Consider the following 24593-nt stretch of genomic DNA (forward strand, 5'->3'; position numbering starts at 1 on the left):
TATTAAGCTCAAGTTGGACAAAGTCAAATCAAGCTTTATTGTTATTTCACCAAATTTGTAGACATAATGTGGAATAAAATGTTATGTCTTTCTAGACCACAGTGCTATATAAATAAACATTCATTCAATAATTTTCCTTTGGCTCAGTCCCTTTATTAATCAGGGGTCACCACAGCAGAATGAACCACCAACTTATCCAGCATATGTTTTACACAGCGGATGCCCTTTCAGCTGCAACCTAGTACTGAGAAACATTCATACACACCCATTCACACACATACACTACCGACAGTTTGTCTTTGGACTGTAGGGACAACCGGAGCACCCAGAAGGAAACCCACAGAAACATGGAGAGAACATATATAATCCACAAAGAAATGCTAACGGACTCAGCCAGGACTCGAACCAGCTACCTTCTTGTTGTGAGGCGACGGTGCTAACCAGCCACCGTTTGGCCCATAAATAAACATAATCATGCATACGAACACATCACTGGACATAAAAGCTATTTTAAACCTATTTATAACATATATACTGAATCAGACTAAACATATACTATAAATACTTAAACTATGCACATAATAAGATGGATTATACAAGTACTTTTACATAAGACAATACTATATTGTGCAAAATAGGTATTTAAGCATGAAGAAAAAAAGTAGTACAACGCGGTCTGTGGTAAAATTCAAATTGAATTCCTAATATGTTCCACCCTGTACTGAAAGCAACATACTTCTACACGTCGAGACATGGCTTCATTTTTATTGACTCGTAAGAACCGTGATGTGATGTCTGAGTTGAAAGAGGATTGATGCGCAAAGGTGACGTTTGCAAACATTTAATACATGATAAAATTGCAGTTCCGCTAGGTGACTCTACAGTGCAGAAACTGACAACTTCAACATTAACGCTTAATTGTGTGCCTGAAATTATAACTTATAATCAGCACAGAAGTATTTTCTTTTGAAGTATATTGTTTCTCTATTAAGTACTCTTTTCAAAAGCCTGTTTCAGTCCACTTTTGTAAATTGCTTACTTTAGGTGCATTTCAGTTGTAGACTAAATTGTGATTAAAAGATATGTCAAGTTGTGTACAATGAACTTTCACAATACTTCTTTCTCTCTATTTCAACCTGAAACTATTTGGATGCACATACAGATGGCTCAATGATTTTGAAACATATGGTTATCCATATTGTCTCTGCCCGCATCACTTGTGCCTCTAGAATAAGCCTCGGGCCCAGAAATGCACAGACTGTGATCCCGGAGGGAGATGAACTCGGCATCAGGAACCACTTTACATTCCTGCCATCCCTGTCCCTGCTCCTGCTGATCTCTCTCCAGCCGTGACTTCGCCTCTTTGAACTTTAGGCTGATGTGTGATTTGTGTTTCAGCCCACAGAGAGGTCAGACAACAGAGGTGACCTGATTCACTCCGAGAGCTGTTTTCACACATTAACGCGAGTGATGGCTTCTGTATGAAAATGAAGACTGAAACTATTAGTGATCAGGAACAGCAAGTTATTCTGCAGGAATTTTGACTATTTATTCAATAGATTTCTGAAGCTGGAGTCTAATCTCTCTGAGAAGAGACTGAAAATACATTTAACATTCTGACATTTTTTAATTCTGTAGTTCCACAATTGTATGAATGTGGCATAATAAATATATTGAGAGGTCTTAGAGCTTGCTTACTATTTTATATAAAATATTACAGGGGGGCTCTATCATACACCCAGCGCAATAAGGCTTAAGACATGCTTGGTGCGATTTGTTCCTATTTTCAGAACAGCGCAACCCTAATCCTCACGTTTTGTAGTTTAAATGTAATTTAAATAGCAAATCCATTTGCGCCACTTTGTGGACTCATGGGTGTTCCGGCCTAAAAGGGAGGTGTGTTAAGGTTCATTGTTGGTGCTTTGCTATTTTGAAGAACTTTGAGCCACCTCCACTAGCCACTTTGGCTGGTTGAAAATAATATTTAAATTGTAGTTTTTTTTTTAAAAGCAGAGTTCGACAGTAAGGATGGCCCAACATTCGTGCAAACGCGATCTTAGAATCGAGAAGCAGCATGACTGACAAATATTATTTTGTTCGTGCGGGCAAAAGAAACCCGGTTGAATACCGAATGAGAGGATAATCACTCTTGCCAACATCTGAAGTGATGCGCGCGACTGTTTAAAACAGCCGTTTACTTGTTTAAAAACAACCGTGCCTGGAAAAGCAACTGGTCTGATCGGTTCTCTTTCAAATAAACTAGACAAAAAGTTATGTTCATGCACATACAGTCCTGCTGCTTTCAGGAGCTCCAGATTGTAGCACCGGTTGCTTTAACTTTATTTATTTAACCATTATTTAAACAGGATATAGGATATTAACTTCCCATTTATGTGTACTCAACTAGTGTCAACTGTTTTTTTTTTTTTTAAAGAAATGTTTTGTTAAATAAATAGTACAGCTATATTTGCTTGTTATACTATTATAAAATTATTATTTTTTTATATATATATTGTGTTTAGAGATTAAATTTGTTAAATCCTTTGAGCTCTGAAAAGTCCTGTGAAATAAAAACTTATTGTAATACAACACTATAAAAACATGACCCATGTGCTCATGCTCACTGAGCAAGCTCATACACAACATACACAAAAAGTAAAATAAATTAGGAGGCATGGGGACATTCCACAAAATCTAAATCAAGTAATTTTAGCATGTCAATATCATATTTATGCATATAAATATATTTTCCAAACAACAAAATTGTGGCTAGTGAAAATGGCGAGTGGCTAGTAATGGTAAAAATCTACTAGCCACACTGGCTGGTGATCAAAAAAGTTAATGTTAAGCCCTGATTAGCAGTATTATGTAATATATCTATATTTATTGCTGTTTTAATTTTAAAAAAAGTTTAGATTTGTCCACCTGTTGAGTTTTGGAGATGCATTCATCACCATATGGGGCATGTGTAGAAGAATAGTGTTTGGATATAACTCAGTTGTTTGGCCACTCTTCATTATTATTGTTCATTTATTTGTATGCGGGAAATTAAACAGAATTTATAAATAGTTTTGAAACAAATCTTTGCCCTTAACAAATGGAATTAAATATGTATGCTAATGGATGTCTTCAGTGGAGTGCGCACATCACTGTTTCCTTATCCACAAAAGCAAAGGAGTAAAGAGTAAAGGTAAAGTAAAGAGGCCGAGTGGAGAAGGCTCGTTTTTTATCCTTGAGCTGCAGATGGTCTGTTTAACTGTTTTCTCGCTAGTGAAGCATTTAGTTCTTCTACTTACAAAGTCCGCCATGTAAATAGCAAATGTGCCATAGTGCGACACAACTGACTCTTAAAGGGAATAGGAGATGAGACTCTGATTGGTTTAATGCAAGTTATGCTCAAAACACACCCATAACTCATTGAGAGAATAAGCACAATCCTATTAGACCATGCGCCGAGGCACAGAGCATATTTTTCAGTTCTTAAAATAGCAAAAGTGGATTTGGACACGACCTTGATGCATTTGCACCATTTTGCCTAGATCATTAAAATAGAGCCCAAAGATTTTAAATGGTATAAAATAAATGATCAATATTTCTAATTATGTATTTACAGTATTATAGTGTTTTCACTTCTATTATATATGCAGTATTTTATACACAAGTAATACGTATCTTCAACTACAGACATTTTTGTGTATCAGGGGTTGATTATTATCAGAAGTATAGATTTATCCCAACCCCATTTAAAAAAAAAAAAAATCTTCTTCTGATAAAACGTCAGATCATATGATAGAACGGTATATAGGACATATAAATGAATGTATTAGTGTGTGTGTGTGTGTGTGTGTGTGTGTGTGTGTGTGTGTGTGTGTGTGTGTGTGTGTGTGTGTGTGTATATATATATATATAAAATATTTTTATTTTTTATTTTACTTGAATATTATTTATTTACGCTTTACTTAAATTTTGATATTGGCAAATGTGCACTTCAGTATTTGCAAATAATAATAGATAATTTGTTTAGAAATAATGATATTGTATATTTTATCAAATGTTATTCATGCCTTTTTACATTTTATTTGTTTTTTAAAATGTACATTTTATCATGTACATTTTAAAATGTTCACACTAATAGTCATAATAATGTCAGTCTGTGGTACTTATTTGTATTAGACTTAATGAGTCATGTGTAATAAAAAGTGTTAGTTTATATATCATTGGAAACATACAATTCATGCACTGATCTCTTCAGCAATTATGCAGATTCTCCATGGCGTTCTAAAAGTTCAGTTCATTCACTTCAGGTGAAAATGACATGCTGATTTTTCCACAAAATAAGCTTTACATGTCTGCTGCTAGTACTGAAGAGTGACATCCAGTAGTAAGTACTGGCACGGCTCGGCACCAAATTGCTTAATGAACTCCCTGTGCCAAGGCGCCCTTGTGCTTGGAGTCTATTTTCTAATGACCTTTTGACCTAACTAAGCCCTTCTGTGGTGGGAGGTGGGAGCAGAGAAGAGGAGGTCAAGTGGACACAAGCATTTCACATTAACTTTTAGTTAGTCTTCTTTGATGCTACGCTTGTTGTCATTTAAGCCTTTTGTGAAGAATATGGTTAAGACATTCTTCTTTCACCTCATAAATGTAGGTGAGCATGTTTACATCAAACTCTCAACTGCTAATAGGTTGATAAAGGCAGTATTTAAATCTTATAAAAGATTTAATATTTATAACCTGTCTTGTAAAATCCTTATTCTAACATATGGCATGGTCTGGCTCCAGAGTATTTTACTAAAGACATAAAGACTTACTTGTCACATCATAATCTGAATTCTTCTCAGAGAGGTTGTTTACAAGACACGGCTTCATTATAGATGTGACAATGCATTTTAATTACCACATCGAACCCGATTTGATTAGCAGATTCGCAGACTTTGTGGCTGTGCTTCCCCAGGCTGCTTCGAACCTAATAGAGGGGTGTGAGAACCCCTCTTCCTGGATGCGCACAGTAGGCTTACACAGTGTGCTGTGTGTGCCTTTGCTCTCACCTTGCATGTAGTGGCCACCTACCAGCACTAGCAAGCGTCGGGATTGGCTTGCAGCAATAGACCTAAAGGACACGTATTTTTTTTATGTCCCCATTCTTCCACGGCACCGGCAGTTTCTGTGATTTGCGTCCGAAAGCCAAGCATGGCAGTACAAGGTCCTCCCCTTCGGGCTCTCTCTGTCTCCACAGGTTTTCACTAAGCTCGCAGAGGGTGCCCTCGCACCCCTTTGGCTCGCGGGCATCCGTATACTCAATTATCTCAACGACTGGCTGATTTTAGCCCAGTCTTGGGAGCAATTGACTATGCACAGGGACAAGGTGCTCCAGCACCTCCACCTGTTGGGGTTTCAGGTCAACCGAGAAAAGAGCAAGCTCGTCCCCGTGCAGAGCATTTCCTTTCTCGGATTGGAGCTGGACTCGATCTAGTGCTGAACTGTCTGAGAGAGTTCAACAGAAAATAGGTGGTCCCCCTGAAATCATTTCAGAGGCTCTTTTCAGCTTTGTCAGTTCAGTTCCCCGTTTGGTGAACCCTGCAGATTTCCTCTGAGGCCCCCATCATCTGATTCAGAGGACGAGCCCGTTAAGTTGTTGGCATGCCCGCTGGTCAGCCCGCATTCTGGATATAGGTGCCTGCTATGTGTGATCCCCTGCTGGCCCCCCTTTGTTAAGGCGGGCTCATGTCTTCCCTCCCCGCTAACCATCCTCTGGGAGACAAGGTTGGAAGACTGCATCTTGCGGAGTTGTAGGTGCACGCTAACGCCGCCAATTCATTGTCATTTACTTGGCCCGATTTATACTCTTTCAGATGATTGGTTTCTAACGAAATACCCCATAGTGGAAGTTTCCACATAGCATTTCCATTCCCCTCTTTGGGAACGAAGGTTTACTTTAGTAACCGTAGCGCTTCACATCAAGGATGTGTTGCCGACAAATCTGCAGCAACTGCATGATCCTATCATGTCAAAATTAACCAAAATCTCTGAGGAATATTTCCAGTACCTTGTTGAATCTATGCCACGACGGATTAAGGCAGTTCTGAAGGCAAAAGAGAGTCCAACCCAGTACTTGTAAGGTGTATCTAATGAGTGTTTTTATGGACAGCATGATGGCTTCAATGTGTTTATTTGATTACTGTAGTTAGTTGTAATATCACTAAAAGTAATAGTTCTGATATTTTATTGAAAAAAAAACTTTTATTAAAGAATGTAATATTATTTAAGAGGCATACTTTGGTACTGATCACAACATAAATAAATGGATGGCATTTCATTAGTATCCACAAATTATTGTTATTTTTAACAATTAGCAAAGAAGAAGTCATTTTGATTTAGCTTCATGATGTTTTGGGTTTAAAAATCGAATTAAAATGTATCATTGGCATCCTTTAAAAAAAGGTTACAAATTTGAGCAATTAAATTGCTAAGATGTACCCTTATGCCACTAAAAAGCACAATTTAAGTGTAAATAAGATACAAAGGAGTCACTTTTGAAAAAGTACTATCTCAGTGAACATTCAAGATTTAAAAAAATGTGCAGTTTGAGCTACAGCTCCCTCTAGGCATTGGCTCAGGGAAAAGCATGCGGTTCTGCAGCCAAGACATGAGTCACATGCAGATGATCTCAATAGGAAATAACCGATCATATCTGATTATATAGGCTGGAATTAATCAACAGGCTTAATCAAAGTAACATGCAGTATAGAAAAGAGCTGAAAAACATTTCTTTACCACAGGCAACACTGTTTAGCCTGTAAATCACTTATAATGAGTAAGGCTCTGGTTCTTGAATGGATTAGCTCTGAAATAGACAACAGAAGTGAACTGATTTTAAAACTCGTTCTGTAAAATCATCTCAAACTGAACTGTCCTGTATCCTTGGGTAAGCGGTGAGAATGATTTCACCATTAAACTAACCCCAAAAGAGCCACAAAGGCCTCAGTCATAGCATGCCAGCAGAAAAACACATAAGACTGGACCACTCATACAAATGCCAAAAATTAAACCGCAATGTAAACATAAATGCAGTGTTTTGATTGGATGCACATGTGCACATAATATATACTAAATAGATTTATGCACACTTGCTAAGAAAGCATTGAGATGGAAGAGGAAGGTCAGTATAGTGAAGTGTGGATTTATACTATAATAATGCTATTTCATTACAACAACTAATAATAATAATAATAATAATAATAATAATAATAATAATAATAATAATGACAATTTATTAAGATTAGAAGTGAAATAAACCTATTTTGCTTTATCATAGATGTGAAAAAACTTTAATTTTGTTGCTGTTATTATTATTATTGTTATTTTTTTCTGTTTGTTTTCTGTGCACAGCCTACTGGCTTACAAAGTGAAATTCCAAAAAGCACTGGAAGGTTCTTCATTTCCTTCTGTTTAAATGGAAAATAAATTTGGCAGCTGAAGGCAGATGACAGTGTTTGAGGGAACAGAATAACATAAACGCCCCCTTCAATAACACTCCAGCTCAGGCTCAAACCAATACTTGCAGAGTTAAGTCAGTGTTTATCAAACATTACCTGTCTGGCCTTCAAAGAGAGTTCAAAGGACTGAGGGAATCCTGCATATGGGTCAGATGACACGCCATGCTCACTTGGATGTCTTGAATAAACAAAACTAAATAGCGGTAAAAATAAATATTCAAAAGATATCATATATATATATATATATATATATATATATATATATATATATATATATATATATATATATATATATATATATATATATATATATATATATATATATATATATATATATATATATATATGATATCTTTTCGAATTTAAAACTACTGCTTTTGTCTTTATGACATTTCCGGTGACCATACTCAATAAATTACAGGTTTTGGATGTCTTGAATAAACAAAACTAAATAGCGGTAAAAATAAATATTCAAAAGATATCATATATATATATATATATATATATATATATATATATATATATATATATATATATATATATATATATATGATATCTTTTCGAATTTAAAACTACTGCTTTTGTCTTTATGACATTTCCGGTGACCATACTCAATAAATTACAGGTTTGATTAATAATATATTTTTAAACATTAAACAAATCATTGTGCAGTGTAACATAATATATTTTTCGCACTTGTGATTGAGATTTTTGCAATTGCAGTGTTTTATGAGAAAATAGTAGCTGAATCTATCTACTTCAAAACATTCCTTTGAATGTTATTTGCATTTTTTGTAGTAAATTGTGAAATTTATTAAAACTTCTTGAGTGACAATAATTTTTGTTGTTTATTTTATTCTATGTAAAATCCATAACATTTATAGATTATACATTTCATATACATAATTTCCGCTAGTTTCAGTTTTTTTCAGTTTGTCCATTAATACTTTTTCCTAAATATTTCTAATGATTTATTTAAAAATTATTATTTTTCATTTTAAAGCATATTATACAAATCTGATAACATGTGCTATTTTGGTTTATTTAATATCAGTTTCAGTGACAATTTGTATTTATTTAACAATAGTCGACTATAAAATTAGCCCACATATTAATACAAATACAAAAAATAGAATAAAAAATTATTTAAAAAATAATTACTAATATAATATAATATAATATAATATAATATAATATAATATAATATAATATAATATAATATAATATAATATAATGTAATATAATATAATATAATATAATATAATATAATATAATATAATACACATAATATAACAATATAATATAATATAATATTCATCCACTATATATTTATTTAGCAGTACTGCAGGTCGTGCAGAACCTTGCTTTTGTAATTGTCATGGTTGATTTGAGTGCTAGGGGGCACTCTGACTTTTCAGACCATTGCAAGCCAAAATCATTGTCTCATCCCTATGGAAGGGCTTTGAAGTGTTGGACTAAAGCTAAAGTATCTTAACTAAACTAGACTCTTTCTCTCTCTCTTTCTCTCTCGCAGACGAGCAGGGTCTGTTTGGCTCCCCAGGCCCCCTCCAGCTGTCTGACTGCAACCATTTCTCTCCATGCTAGATGTTCCTGAGCAGCAAAAAGAAAAACATACTGCCTGCAAAACACACTCCTCTTTCTCACAGACTCGTGACACTGCAGTCCATCAGTCAGTGGCCTAAGGCTGTTTATGCAACGCTATACGGTTTGCATAAGCATTAACAAATGATTCTACATCAGATAAAGATTACAAATAGTCAAGCCATCAATGCATTATGTGTTGTGCATTAAGAAGATCTTAACTTACGACAGCATTGCCTTTAAAGTTCGCCTTTTCTCAAGCTGCCAGCACACATGTTTCTAACAAATGTTGTGTGGTGGTTAAACTCCAACCATAAGCTTCCGAGACAGGTTGGGGGGAAAAAAGAGAGTGCGAATAAGCCGTATGGAAGAAAAAGGCCATCGCTGCGTGAGGAATGTTTCAGTAGCCGGGTAAAACTTCACGAGCTGCCATGCAGTGTCCTGTGTAAGAGTCTGCAGCGATTGAGTGGACAAATCTACTGTTAAGAGGCTCTTCTGAGAGAAACTGGTCGGTGAAGAGTGGCAAAAGGTATGCACATTCTTCATGTACTGTATGTAGATGATGCATGTGCTAGCAGAACGACAAAAGAAAAAGGAATAGTTGTTTTGAAAGTAGCCATTTTTAAAATGTTTTTCCTGAAACTGACACTGAAATAGAGGCATTTAATGAACATTTTCATGTTTTTTTTGTGAATGTCTTTTTTCTAATTATAATCAAGACTTTTACATGTAAAAAAAAAAAAAACAGTTTAATTATGAGTAATCCTTTTTTGACACCTTCGTTCCCCTGGTATGATTTAGTATATAGTTTTAGATATTACCAAGAGCAGCTGCATGCACACCGATATAATTTGCATGTATGTTTGACAGTCTACACTCACTGGCCACTTTATTAAGCACACCTTTCTAGTACCGGGATAGACCCCCTTTTGCTTTCAGAACTGCCTTAATCTGTTGTGGCACAGATTCAACAAGGTGCTGGAAATATTCCTCAGAGATTTTGGTCCATATTGTCATGATGGCATCACACAGTTGCAGCAGATTTGTCGGCTGCACAGCCATGATGCAAATTTTCCGTTCCACCACATGCCAAAGGTGCTCTATTGGATTGAGTTCTGGTGACTATGGAGGCCATTTTAGTTCAGTGAATTCATTGTTATGTTCAAGAAACCAGTCTGAGATGATTCACGCTTTATGACATGGCGAGTTATCCTGCTGGAAGTAGCCATCAGAAGATGGGTACTCTGGGGTCATAAAGAGATGGACATGACACGATGCTCGACTGGTATTAATGGGCCCAAAAAAAATATCCCCCACACCCTTACACCAGCACCAGCCAGCCAATCTTCTGTTGTCCAATTTTGGTGAGCCTGTGCAAACTGTAGCCTCAGTTTTCTTATCTTAGTTGACAGGAGTGGCACCAGATGTGGTTTTCTGCTGCTGTAGCCCATCCATCCATGTGTGTGTTCAGAGATGCTCTTCTGCATACCTTGGTTGTAACAAGTGATTAATTTTAGTTGCTGTTGCCTTTCTTTCAGCTCGAACCAGTCTTGCCATTCTCTTCGGACCTCTGGCATCAACAAGGCATTTGTGCCTACAGAATTGCTACTCACTGGATATTTTCTCTTTTTTGAACCATTCTCTGTGTATACCCTAGAGATGGTTTTGCGTGAAAATCCCAGTAGATCAGCAGGTTCTGACATACTCAGACCAGCCCATTTGGCACCAAAAACCATGCCACATTCAAAGTCACTTAAATCACCTTTCTTCCCCTATTCTAATGCTTGGTTTGAACTGCAGCAGATTGTCTTGACCATGCCTACATGCCTACAGTTCATGTATTGAGTTGCTGCCATGTGATTGGCTGATTGCGTCAACAAGTAAGTAAATGGGTGTACCTTTAAAAGTGGCGGGTGAGTGTATATCCTTTATAAATGAACACAGCTGTGTTTAAAGGTAAAGACACAAATGCATATCAACAGATCTGTAAAAACAATCAAAGAAATAGTTACCATAAAATAATTTTCTCACATTTGTGTCATGCAACATTACTGACAGATCCAATATAGTCAGTATATCAATATAGTCCAATATAGCTTGCACTGGCTAAAGCAGGTTTCACACTGGATGCAGAAAGCATTGTGCTATAAAACTCATTAATTTCAATGGCTTAAACATGCTCTCGCACAGCATAATGCACCTCCGATGAATTTGCGCACACACAGTGGTCAACATTTAAAATGCCTGCTACTGTAGCTCTCTGCAACTCTCACATGGTCACCCACCAAAGTTAAGCAAGGCTGTGCCCAATCACTACTTGGAAGAGAGACTACATGGGAAAGCTAGGTTGCTGCTAGAAGTGGTGTTGCTGGGGAGTCCGCGAACCAAAATATGAACTATTAATGGTCAATAATAGGGGCACATCAGTAAAAGTGAAAGTATACAAATGAAAGTTATTACTGACATTTAAAATCAAACAAAAGGTGCTCAGGGGTAGTTTAAAAAAGTGTCATTGCTCTTTGGGTAAGGGATTCATCAGAATAAACAGCAAAAAATAAAATAAATAAAAAATTCTTATTCCATGTCAATAAGGTTTTTTAAATATTTTTTTTCTCAAATCTTTCTAGCGCCTGATTTTTGCTGTTCACTGCATCTTTTTAATGCATCATTCTTCATTTGCATCCCTCATTTTTACCTGTTAAAAAGTCACTGATGTGAAGTGAGCATGATCTTCTGTGAAGCCACACTATTACATAATAAAGGGGCACTTTCACAGTCATTCTGGCAGTTCAGTTTTAATGTAAGCTGCATTCAGACTAACAAAAACATTCTGAAAACTGTACAAGATTTTTTTTTATAGTATAATGAATATTTACATATCTGAGTTTATGACCCTTGTAAGATCCATTGTTTATATTAGCAAAATTAACTAGGAATGCAACAAGTCTGCTGTTTATTGTTACTTTTAGACCCATTCACACCAAGAAAAACAGCTAAACTGGCAACCAAACCGACACATGGTTTTGATCTGTTTATTATAAGCATGTGATGCAGTTATGCCATCTGCTGGTTTAAGTGCTCAAGCTTGTGGATTATAATCAGCAGCCAATGTTTATCATTTATCATCTAGGAAATGTTTTGGACGGGGTTTCAATAAGAATGTAGGCTAGTTATCATTGTGAATATTGCTGCTATATTATTTCAATATTATATATATATATATATATATATATATATATATATATATATATATATATATATATATATATATATATATATATATATATATATATAGTATCAATGTTGACATGGTTTTATCATCCGTTTGCATTATTTTGTGAAAAAAATGCCTGTTATCTTTTTGTAAACAGCTTCTTTGGAGTTTTTAATTTATTGCTGCTAGACAAAAAAGCTTCCTAAACTCTATTAAGAATTACAAATATGTTTATATACCTATTTGTGTGTTCATCTAGGTAGGCGGACGAATGGATTATAGGTCAGTTTTTTTGTTACTCTCTGTGTGTGGGCTGACTCTGGCCTTCACAATGGATTTGGACTATGGAGGTGTACCCCTCTGGATCAACCGTTTTCTAGGAGAGCCGAGCGTGTTGACTTTGAAAGACCGGATAGATCCAGGCTGGTATCGGACTGTGAACACACAAAGTTGTCCTTTGGAGTGCGACTGCCCAATTCAGTGGCCGACAGCCATTTATTGTGACCACAGAGGCCTTAACCAGCTTCCTTCTGGCCTTCCCTTCCGCCTGCAGTACCTGTTCCTCCAAGGCAATAATATTACTTCCCTTGGATCCAGAGCGTTTGACAATACCACCTATTTGCGCTGGTTGATCTTGGACCACAATCAACTATTGAGTGAGCAACTTGATAATGTGTTGTTCTCCAGTCTGACCCGCTTGGTAAATCTGTTCATAAATCATAATAACCTGACTAAAGTGCCAGCCGGACTGCCAAGCGGACTGAAACAGCTGCGACTCGCATACAATCACATTGAAAAGATTTCTGAAGGTGATTTCCAAAATCTGGACAGTTTGACGTTAATTTTGTTACAAGGCAATCGTCTGAAGACTATCGAAGAGGGGGATTTCAAAGGTATGCAATATTTTCCTTTGTTGGTTTTTCCTAGATCCCAAATTTTCTATAGATAAACCTAGAAATAAACTAATTTATTATCCACTAACCAAAAAATTACTTATTTAAATATGTATTTGTCTAAGAATAATACATTGATTGACTGGCTTCCAATGTTTATCATTCTCATCTAGAAAAAATTTTTTACTCTGCCTGACATATGTAATATGTATCATATTTATTGTTGGACAGCCCATAAATTGTGCAATTTGTCTAAAAGTTTTCAAATGATCCATGTAAATGATTTAAAAATGATTTAAATGTAAAAACAAATGGATGGATTGATAGATGGATGGATGGATTGATGGATAAATTGATGGATGAATGGATGGATGGATGGATGGATTGATGGATACATTCCAAAAAATGGTGGAAAGAGATCTTTTAATATTTAAAACAATGCTTCTAATCTATGGCATCAGTGTTAATAAATCCCTTTAGAACCTTTATTTTTAAAAGTGTAAAGATAGATGGACAGACCTCTGATATCTGATCTAGTAATCCATATGGACATACTGTATGAGATCAATATATTGTGCATTTCTACAAAAAGGATCTGTGCTAACTCACTTTATGACTTTATCTCTCTTGTTCTCCACCAGGTCTTGGAGCCCTCAACCTCCTGGATCTTAGTCACAACTTTCTGGACACTTTCCCCAAACATCTGCCTCCATCTGTTCAGCAGCTATATCTCTCCAACAACTCTCTGACTGGACTGTCTGAGAACAGCCTTCATGGCTTCAGTGGACTTCGCTACCTACGACTCGGACACAACAAGCTGAGGAATGAAAGGCTTGACCCTGGAGCCTTTAACCTTACGTCTCTGGTAGAGCTGGACCTTTCATATAACCGGCTGACAGAAATCCCCTCAGTTCCCATCACCCTTCAGTACCTCTACCTTGAGGTTAACCACATCCAAGGTGAGTTTATATGAGGTTCTTATTTTAGACCAACCAAAACAGCTATTCTATAGCACTGCACTGCACTGCGATAAAGCAGCACAGCTGAATTTCACTGAGACAGAGGAAAAGTCTCATTCCAAAAAGAGTGTTTCATGCTTTAACAAGACACAAGTGACAAGACACAAGACAGAGAACATTTTATTTTCCTGCTGATGTTACATTAACAAAACATTCCATAAATTGCTCCAGCAGAACTTGGAGAGGACATGGCACTTAAATCTTACTGCAGGTTTTCAAGAGACGTTTCAAGATGTTTAAAATAGAAATAAAGTACTGCTGACTGTCGTCAGGAAACCATGGATTTGGTCTTAAACTAGTAAATCCCCTCAATGTAAAGGACACAATTTCACGTCAGTTTGGGTAACAGCTTTATTTGAATTTGAATTAAGGTAGCCGTGCTGGAACTTTGAAATTTGACTTTGAATTAAAGGAATTTACTACATTCTACAGGAGGCCAAAAAAGGAGAAAGATGCAAGAAGTAAGATAAATACAGTATGTCTGTGCGTGTGTTTAAATAATAGATAATAATAGAAATAATAATTCTAAAAAATAATTAAAAATATTCTTTATATAAATATTTGATTTTGGCCACACAATTAAAGCTTCATTTTTTTGCTTTTGTTTTATCAGTTTAAATCTTCAGCAGTTTAATAGTCACCTAAATAATGTTAGGTCTATTATTGTACCTCAATGTCGAGACAGATCCACACACACCGCTGCTAGATGGCGCCACTAACTCGGTTAGTTCTCTTGTGTCCATGGAATATAATTTCCTCTGTAAATTAGTCGAATCTTCATTCCAATGTGATAAATAAACTACAAGTCAGTCAACAGTTCGAACTGTAAAAGTATTAAGTCCAGTTGAACTGAGCAGCCTAATGTGCTTTAACATTCCACACTGAAAAATATATCATACATTGCTAAAAAGAGTTTATCACTTTTACTTTCCTTCGACGTAGTCCCTGCTTTTTAATAGGTTTCATTAATTATATAATATATTTTTAGGAATTTATATTATCATCTAAACAATTTCAGGTGCTAGCACTAATTAAGACATAAGGACAGATGACTTGCAGAGGATAATTACAATTGTGCATCCTGGCTTTATGTATATTTAACAAATATGAATATTTAATGAATATAAAAATTTATTTATTTATTCATTTCCATAGAGCGCACTTGGTCGTGTCATGCAAATGTGAAAGCAGAAAATATTTCATAATTTTGCATATGGTCAGCGGCTTTGTCATACACACACATTATAGGACTACACAATATCATTGTACCTAAATGACGTCCAAAATTAAGCAGTTAATGATCCCTCTTGTGCACAAAGATGAACAATGAAGGTGAATTCACACAAATTAGGGGTCTCCTCATTGAGCTCGGTAAATATGGAAATGTATATTTTTGTGGAAGAAACACATCCCTGATTCTAAAATTGACCAGATAAAGGAATTCTTTTATCTGGCTCTAAAATACATATTTTATTACAATCAATAATTAGCACTTTTTTTTTTGTTTGTTTTTAAATGTAACCAAGCATTGTAAACACTCCAGGTTAGGCAACTTGGAGGAGTTCAGATCACCCCGAGTAGATGACCTGGGCAAAACATTAGATCAGAACGTAAAATGTAATAAACATATTTCAAATGTGGTTGGAAATAGCTTGGACCAACTTTGCGTTCTCTCTAAAATGAAGTCCTCCCTTACTTCACATTTTCTAAAAATTATACATGCACTTATAATCTCGCAGTTAGACTATTGTAACTCTCTTTGTTTTGGGCTGCCTAAGTCTCAGATCACTCGCCTATAGTATATGCAAAATGCATATTTTTAACAAAAAGCCCGAAATATGCACATCACTCCCATTTTGAGGTCTTTCCACTATTTCTCTTTGTGTATAATTCTTACATGGCCTGGGCCCCCATTATTTATCCCAACTGATTGTGGCCTATCCAGACACTTGCGTTCCTCTGGTCAGTTTCTATTAAATGTCCCAAAGGCTCACCTCAAAAGTAGGGGCGAATGTGCTTTTGCCAAAACTGGTCCTCGTCATTGGAACGCACTGCCGCTAGAATTAAAAATGACTTTGTCACTGCTAATTTTTAAGACTGTAATATGAAGTATGAATGAAGTTTTGACATACTACATCCCCCCTTATGTCATCATCAAGTGACCTACCTGCCTTAGTTGCGTTGCTTCACTCCCCTTCATAAATTCTCTCACGAGGCATCATGGGATAGGTCTCGTTTTTAATCCTGTTTAGTGTGGTCAACTGTGATAGCATCTTTTAACTTGGCAGAATTTTTTAAAGGGTCATTTACTTTCTTGTTTTAGGCATTAAAACCAAACTGTTTTTGTATAATCTATTTTACATCTTTTATGCTCTCTTTTACATTATGTGCCTATTGCTGTTTTGTTTATCTCCATACTTCTTGTTTGTATTTTCTCTGTAAAGCACTTGGAAGTTGGAAACATGCTATTTAAATAAACTGAACTTGATCTTGAACCAAACATAAGATCAAACTGCAATACTAAATTCTTCATTACTTGAAGATTCTAATTCAGTTCACATTCTGGAAATGTAACGCTTTTAGAATGAGTTGAAATGAACTGTGAACTACACACAAATCTGTGATGAGAGAAACAATGCATAAAACTGAAGAGAAGATTTCAGGAACCTCTATACCTATAAATCTGCTACAGTTTTAAATATCAGCCAAGTGCAGAAAGGACTCTAAACACAAATCTTTAAACTCTCCAATTGCTTGACTGAGAGCCATTCGAATGTTTGTGTCCTGATTAACAGTCTTACAAAATGAGGCCGTGTTCTCAGGCCCGATGAAATAATCCCTGGCACGATAGAATCAACATTAAGTCCCGGATAGGCCATGGGAAAAATGACGGAAAGTGCGACAAGCGAAATAACAAACTTTCCCTGCTCATTTTGGTTTCCTTTCCCCCCTCTCTCGCTGTCTAATGTGTTTGTCGCAGCATGCAGACAGAAACATCATGGAGAGATGCAAGGTGACTAGAAAAAGTAGGTTAGCTGAAAGAGTAGGAGGGAGAAAATAAAGAGGGAAGGTTTAGGAACATCTGTGAATACTCCAGAAGGAATCCACATGTGTTAAAAGCACGCTCTGTTCTCTCCCCTCCTCCTCAGCAGCAGGCCGAGCTCAGTTACAGCGAACAGCAAAGTCTTTAGCAGACATTCATTTCAGACAGAAGTTACACAGGATGCACTTTCTTTGAAGCATACAACAAATCTCATGTCATTAATTGTGGTTTACCTGCCCGAATTGAAATATAACATATAATATACTTATTCAAAAGCCAGAGAGATGACAGAATTGGTTTGCTCTAACCAAGAATTGGAGTTAAGGCAAATGTTAAACAATCTGTCAGATTAACATTGGGAAAACAAGCAGAAAGAATTCAATACAGAATGTACCTACTTAATGAGCTACCAATAGTGGTTTACGACCTCAACGTGAGGTATAATATTCTAATTATTTACAAGGAACAACTTGTCAGACTTACCTTAAGGAAACAAACAGAAAGAATGGAAAGAACTTTTACATTTAAATCACGTTGGAAAATCTGTTTACAGATATACATTCAAATGTGAGATTAACATTCAGAAAACAAGTGGAAAGGATGGACCATATTTTTTATTGGCTAAATGTGCTATTAATAGTGGTTTACCAGCTCATTGTGAAGTGTAATATTCTAATAAGAGACCAAATGGAAAGAATGTAAATTAAATAACTGACTGTGCGCTTAACTCATGACTGGAAATGTCACATTTACGCACATAAATGCCAGAACAAAGTTGAGTGGGAAATGTTGGATTTTTTTTTTTTTTAAATCCCTTAGTTTTCAAGTTGTGGACCTACATCATGTCAGTAGATAGGGTACCATTGTTAAAAGTACACTGTTATGATAGATTTATGATAAAGTATAACTGACTATAATTTATATTTGCATACTATGTTTAATATAGTATTACAATAATGTATTATTATGATATATAATACTATAATATAATAGGTCGCACTTTATTTTGATGGTCTATTTGTTGAATTAAGTTACATGCTAACTGCTGTAGTTGTTCGAGTAGCGTTGTTTTTTGTATTTATCTTCAGGAAATCACTGAAGACGTATAACATGTTTTCATAATGATCTAATGTGGCAATAAAATTGTAACTATAATGTGCATTTACACAGTGGCCATATTCATCTATGTAAACACACAAAAACAACATTAGCATTATGTCAGAGATTATAAAAAGGCAAAACCCGGCCACTAGACTTTTCTGACAGGGTATTCCAGTGTCATTGAGTTTCAGATGTGAAAGTATGTTGTGGGACTACTATACAGGAGTTGTTATTATTAGGGATTATAGATAGCGAAATTTAGCAATTTTTATCTGCAGCCGTTCAAGATAGTGTATTCTGGAAAATTTTTGTAGCCCTCGGTGTGGTCCTGAAATTTTTCCTTTTTTAAAGGGCTTTTTAGCCCTTCAAATTAGCCCTACGCTTTCAAGCTAAAGTGAATTGTGACACCCCTACCCCTTCACGTGAATGCGGTAGAGGGAAGGGCTAAGGGGTAGAATCGAGATGGACCTTACACTACACAACTCTATACTGCCCTCTATGCCTGGCAGTGTGCATTTCTTAAATAAATCCATCCCAGTTGTAAGTAGGTTCATTTTAACTTAGTGAGGTTCAAATAACACTTGCTAATTTTAAGTTACATAAGCATGATTACAGTAGGTTATGACAAACAAAATTAAATTTTCGAGTTTAATATATTTCTATAGCACTTAAAGTCAACAAATGGCCATGTTCACTTTTCACAGTGCAGGTCTTGTAACATTGTGTAGTGGAACAGAAGCTTTATAGAAATGTTTGTACATGCCATGCTTATAAAAAATAAATTAATTAATAAATAAAAAAAGATTAACTTTATAGAATAACCCTACCCCAAGCCTTCAAACATATCTAACATGTTTAGGGTAAGATTTGTTATTTACGTTTCATTACTTGCTGTTCACACAACAGCAATAAAATCCAAATATATAAATAGTCAAATTAAAAATATATATTAATTTTCCCAACTCAAAGCTATAGTCACTACTGAAAATGATGATTTTATGATGATTATAACATACAAATGAAATTTTGGAAATAAGTAAACAACCTGTGAATCTATCAAATCTACCTACCTTCAGAAAATAAAAGGAAAGAATGTAAAAGAGAGTGTATTGTCTAGCTAGGGCCATTTAAAAGGCTCCAAGTCTGAGGGTGGAGACATAGTGTGCCTGTTTTTCGCATAGATTTCCAGAAAATATGATTATAATATTATCATTGCTGGACTTCTGGGAATAGAGTGGAAAAGCTAAAAAGCAGTTACACACCTTATGTGCTTCATAAACGCATATTGATTCTCTGTGGTGAAAACAGTTTTAATACCACCAGAGATAACTCAATTCATTCATCCTCATGAAACTCAGAAGTTTAATATTAGCAGCCCAGACATCTAAATATTATTCTACCATCACATTTAGTATTCAAAACTGCATGAAACTGCATGATTTTCCCAGCACAGATGTCCTGATCTTGTGTTTTTACTGCCACTGAAGGTACCAGTTCCAGCACACCTGTAACTTATTTACACAGCATTGGGAAGCAGCTCCTGTTTATGAGGGCTGTATTTTGACAAATGGCTGTTTCAAATTCTCTGGAACAGCATGTCAAATTAATCGCTGAATATGTTGACCTCATTGTCTCGCTATCTCCTGTCGGCAATAAATAGTGGAAGTAATAAAGCTTAATACAGCTTAACAATCACAGCCAGTAAGATAAGATGGAAGTCAAGAACAAATTAAATTAAATTAAATTAAAATTAAATTAAATTAAATTAAATTAAATTAAATTAAATTAAATTAAATTAAATTAAATTAAATTAAATTAAATTAAATTAAACATTGCTACTAAATTTTAACACCCAACCTAATCTGCTATAACTTTTCTGTTGTCTTCTAGAGTTCAACGTGAGCAGTTTCTGCAGGACAGTCGGACCCACATCATATTCACGTATGAAGATCCTGAGACTGGATGGCAATAAACTGGAGTATCATAAGTTGCCTCCTGACTGGGTCTTCTGTCTGCGTGTTCTCCATAACATTTACATTTGATCTAACAGAAGCAGCCACTGTCTTAAGCAGCTCTACATTTTACACCGTACAAGCATGCAAAGCTATATCTTAATATATATATTGCATTAGAAAGTGTGCCAGCATGCTAAACTGCTCAGTGTTTAAGCTAAGGTGCTGATATTTTGAATGCTCATGTTGTAAATGGTCTTGTACTCTTTTTGTACTGTATATGAGCATACATATTTTGTGCACATCTTGTGCTTTATCCTAGTGTTTATGACACATATTCTAGGGGTATAATGAAAAATAAACAGTTATTCGAGCAGATATAAACTATTTTTAAGCGTTCTTCATCAACGAGTTCAGAAAAAAATGGTGTGCAGAAACATATTAAGCAGTGTTTTCATGTTGATGTTTTTCAAAGTCTAAAATAACATGAACTGTTTTTTGAACACCAAATAAGTATGTTTGAAATAATGATCAAGTATTATTTAGCTTAAAACTTCAGTAAATGCTGCTTAAAATGTATCAATAAAAATAACATTAAATGCAGTTAATGAATCCAGCCCTCCAAATCCATTGCATGGTGCTTCATTTGATAAAGGTGGTTTGCCATCTACGGGTTGAAGGAAAGTCCTTACCCCAGGTGGAGGAGTTCAAGGATCCGGGGGTTTTGTTCAAAAGTAAGAGAAGGATGGTATGTAAGATTGACAGGCAGATTGGTGCAACAGCAGCAGTAATGTGGTCAATGTATTGATTCATTGTGGTAAAGAAGGAGCTGAGCCCAAAGGCAAAGCTCTCGATTTACCGGTCAATCTATGTTCCTACTCTTAACTATAGTCATGACCTTTGGGTCATGACCGAAAGGACAAGATCTCGCATGCAAGCAGCTGAAATGAGTTTCCTTTGCAGGGTGGCCCAGCACACCCTTATAGAGTGCTCTGTGCTCTGCTCTGAGCTATAGAGCTCTGTCATCTGGGAGGAGCTTGGAGTTGAGCCACTGCTTCTCCACATCGAGAGAAGTCAGCTGAGGTGGCTTGGGCATCTGTTTCGAAGACCTCCTGCACACCTACCTAGGGAGGTGTTCCAGGCATGTCCTACCAGACGGAGGCCTGGAGGAAGTCCCAGGACATGCTGAAGGGACTATGGCTCCGTTTACACTAATGTGTTTTAGTTTTAAAATGCATAAGTTTTGCTACGGTTACGCCATCTGTCCACACTACGCCGGAGTTTTCGAGCGCCAAAAACGGATCGTTTTGGAAACGCTGGAGAGGCCGTTTTCATTTTGAAACACTGCTGCTCCGTCTCAGTGTGGATGGGGTAAAACGCAGACATCTAAAAACGGAGGCGGGGCTGCTGAGATTCGCTACCTGATTGGGGCTTTTGTGTCATTGCGTATCCTTCCCTTATTTGTCAAGCCCCTATCACATGACTATAACACATGGCTTTAACGCTACCAAAAGACAGCAGACCAGCCTTCACTGTAAACAACATGAACACAGAAATGGGAGCGTTTTTTGCACTATTGTCTGTTTTAGGTGCCATTGTGCAGTTAAACTATGCCTTTTTAACTACAGCAGCTGCATATATTCGCTAGAACGCGCATGCCCAGAGTGCGCAAATGGTCACGTGATATACGTTTTTGGTGGCGTAGTGTGGACGGAGATATGTTCAGAAATGCTAGGTGAAACGCTACATGGATTGTTTCTAAAACGCCGTTTTCAAACTAAAACACATTAGTGTAAACGGGGCCTATGTCTCTAGACTGGCCTGGGAAAGCCTCGGGATCCCCCTGGAGGAGCTGAAGGAAGCGTCTGGGGAGAGGGATGTCTGGGGTTCTCTCCAGAGACTGCTGACTGCAAAAATAGTAGATGTAAATTAATAAATAAATGAATAAACAAATGAATGAATGAATGTTTCACTATATTTTGCCATCATCGAGACCGGACGCATTAACCCACTACTGTCATTCTTAGTTTAATGACAAATGTTTGTGCTTTTGAAAGCTTCAGGAAAGGGCCACTATCCAACAACAAAAATATCATCCATCTATATTTTTCACTATGTTTTGCCATCATCGAGGCATTCGTTTGTAATTTTAAAATGCATTTTACTCAAACAGTTGCCTTAAAAATGAATTTCTCGAATTTAATTCAAATTTAAACCCCTTATGTTATATTAAGAGCAGCATGGTGGTGCAGTGGGTAGCACAATCACCGCACAGCAAGAAAGTCGCTGATTCAAGCCCGACTGGGTCAGTTGGCATTTCTATGTGGACTTTGCATGTTCTCCTCGTGTTCGCATAGGTTTCCTCTGGGTGCTCCGGTTTCCCCCACAGGTCCAAAAACATGTGGTATAAGTGAATTGAATAAGCTAAATTGTCCGTAGTGTATGTGTGTGAATGAGTGTGTTGGGATGTTTCCCAGTGATGGGTTGCAGCTGGAAGTGCATCCGGTGCGTAAAACAAATGCTGGATAAGTCGGCGGTGCATTCCGCTGATGTGACCCCAGATTAATTAAAGGACTAAACCAAAAGAAAATAAATAAATGTCATATTGATAGTGCAAATATTTTCATCTGTCTTTCACAGAAGTTTAGTTGTTTTCTGTTTTAATTGAACATCAAATATGTTGAAATACTACAAGACATTGCAAAATTCTCATATGATAGTTATCTAAGCTCTGCCTGGCTAATTTATTTAAAAAAGGTCATTCTTAGTGCACCGCACTGATTACTGTCAATTATACAGCATCTGCTAACACTTAAAAACTGCAAAAATAATTACATTTTTTTTAAATATATGTTCAAACTGCACAAGACAATGTCTATGACACAAAGAAAGGATTTAGTAAAAAGCACTGAACCTTGGACACAAACACATTCCACCCTGTGACACAAAGAGCGATTGTGGGTCCCTCTGTGAGTATCCATGAGCAAAATTAGTTTAGCCAAACCATAATGTGTCCATTAAAAGTAATGTTGGATTGTGACTATTACAGTGCTTCTCATTTAATAAAATGAATATGGATATCATATTTAGTAGCCTGCACATCAAACAAATGGGTAATGAATCTATTTTTCTATGTCTTAGGTCATTAAAAAATTGTTGTGAATGATGTCAACAGATGCTGATATCTTGGAACGCCACATAGATGTCACATTCAAACGCTTACTATTCACAAAAGCCTAGATTAAAGACAAATGGCAAATGAACTTTTCTGTCCTACAACAAAACATAAACTTGCCAAAAATATGCTTGACCAACATGCTCTCATGGCAATTCGTATGATCTCATTTGTACAATTTAGTATGAATTACCTATCCTGCAATGATGGTTAGGTTTAGGGGCGGGGTCAGAAGCCACGCCTCCTTTTTAAAATCATACTTTTTTGTGTACACTCTGGACCATCCCTTTAAAAAATAGCAAATCCAATAAATATTGACTATAGTCAAGGTCCTGGTATATGACAGCATATAATACAGTAGCTCAAGTTCTACTAGGAAAAACATAAAAAGGAGAAGCAAATTAGCAGTACACTTTGTAATTGTGTGCATTGTTTTGGTCAAGAGACTGTCTGAGAGTGTGCAAACTAATCTACTATTGTGTTTGGATTTATTAAAGGCACAACCATTGCTTTCAGTGTGTATAGACAAAGTACTTAAAAGGCAGTACAGAGTGAACTCAAGCACATCATCTTCAGGAGTACAGCTCATTGAAAGCAGTCCAATAGAATGAAGAGTAAATAACACAATCATCCTCAAACTAAACTCTCATTTCACTCAGTCACAACATATCACAATTGTCTTAGATCATGAACATTTCCCAAAATACCTCACGTTTGATCTATAAGTCTGAAGAAATGGCTCCTCTCTATCTAAACGATGTGAGTTAATGAACCGTGTGTTCAAGATGCCGTAACTCCCTCTGGGATCTCCACTAAGATTTTTGAAAGTGCAGAGCAGCAGTCGTGGATCAGCCAGGTTTGGACTTCACATTCCTCGTTAACAGAACCATGACAGAAGAAATATTGGTTCACTTCATCAGCCTTAATAAAAATTAAGATGGCTAAATCTGGATGACTATAATCATAATCTAAAACCAAAGCCACTACATGCACAGTTATATTGATATACACATGTTTTGTTTTTTACAGTTTTACCAATTAAAAACGTTATAATAATCCTTATTAAATCTACAGCAACTTTCATATAGTTGGAAGCAT

The 24593-nt window shown here is 36.2% G+C and overlaps 1 protein-coding gene and 1 long non-coding RNA gene across 2 annotated transcripts in view; both read left to right on the top strand.

Moving 5' to 3' along the window:
* Positions 1-24593, top strand: part of LOC147841777 (uncharacterized) — a 384887-nt gene that overhangs the window by 135569 nt on the left and 224725 nt on the right. The window lies entirely within an intron of this gene.
* zgc:113307 lies at positions 9496-20695 on the top strand. The gene is given in 4 exon segments (NM_001020724.3): positions 9496-9627; positions 12572-13205; positions 13847-14164; positions 20259-20695. Coding segments are annotated over 3 exon segments (1092 nt in total). The 5' UTR covers positions 9496-9627; positions 12572-12583; the 3' UTR covers positions 20411-20695.

The sequence above is a fragment of the Danio rerio genome, chromosome 11 (genome assembly GCF_052040795.2).
Source record: "Danio rerio strain M-AB ecotype USA chromosome 11, GRCz13ab, whole genome shotgun sequence".
Taxonomy (NCBI): Eukaryota; Metazoa; Chordata; class Actinopteri; order Cypriniformes; family Danionidae; genus Danio; species Danio rerio.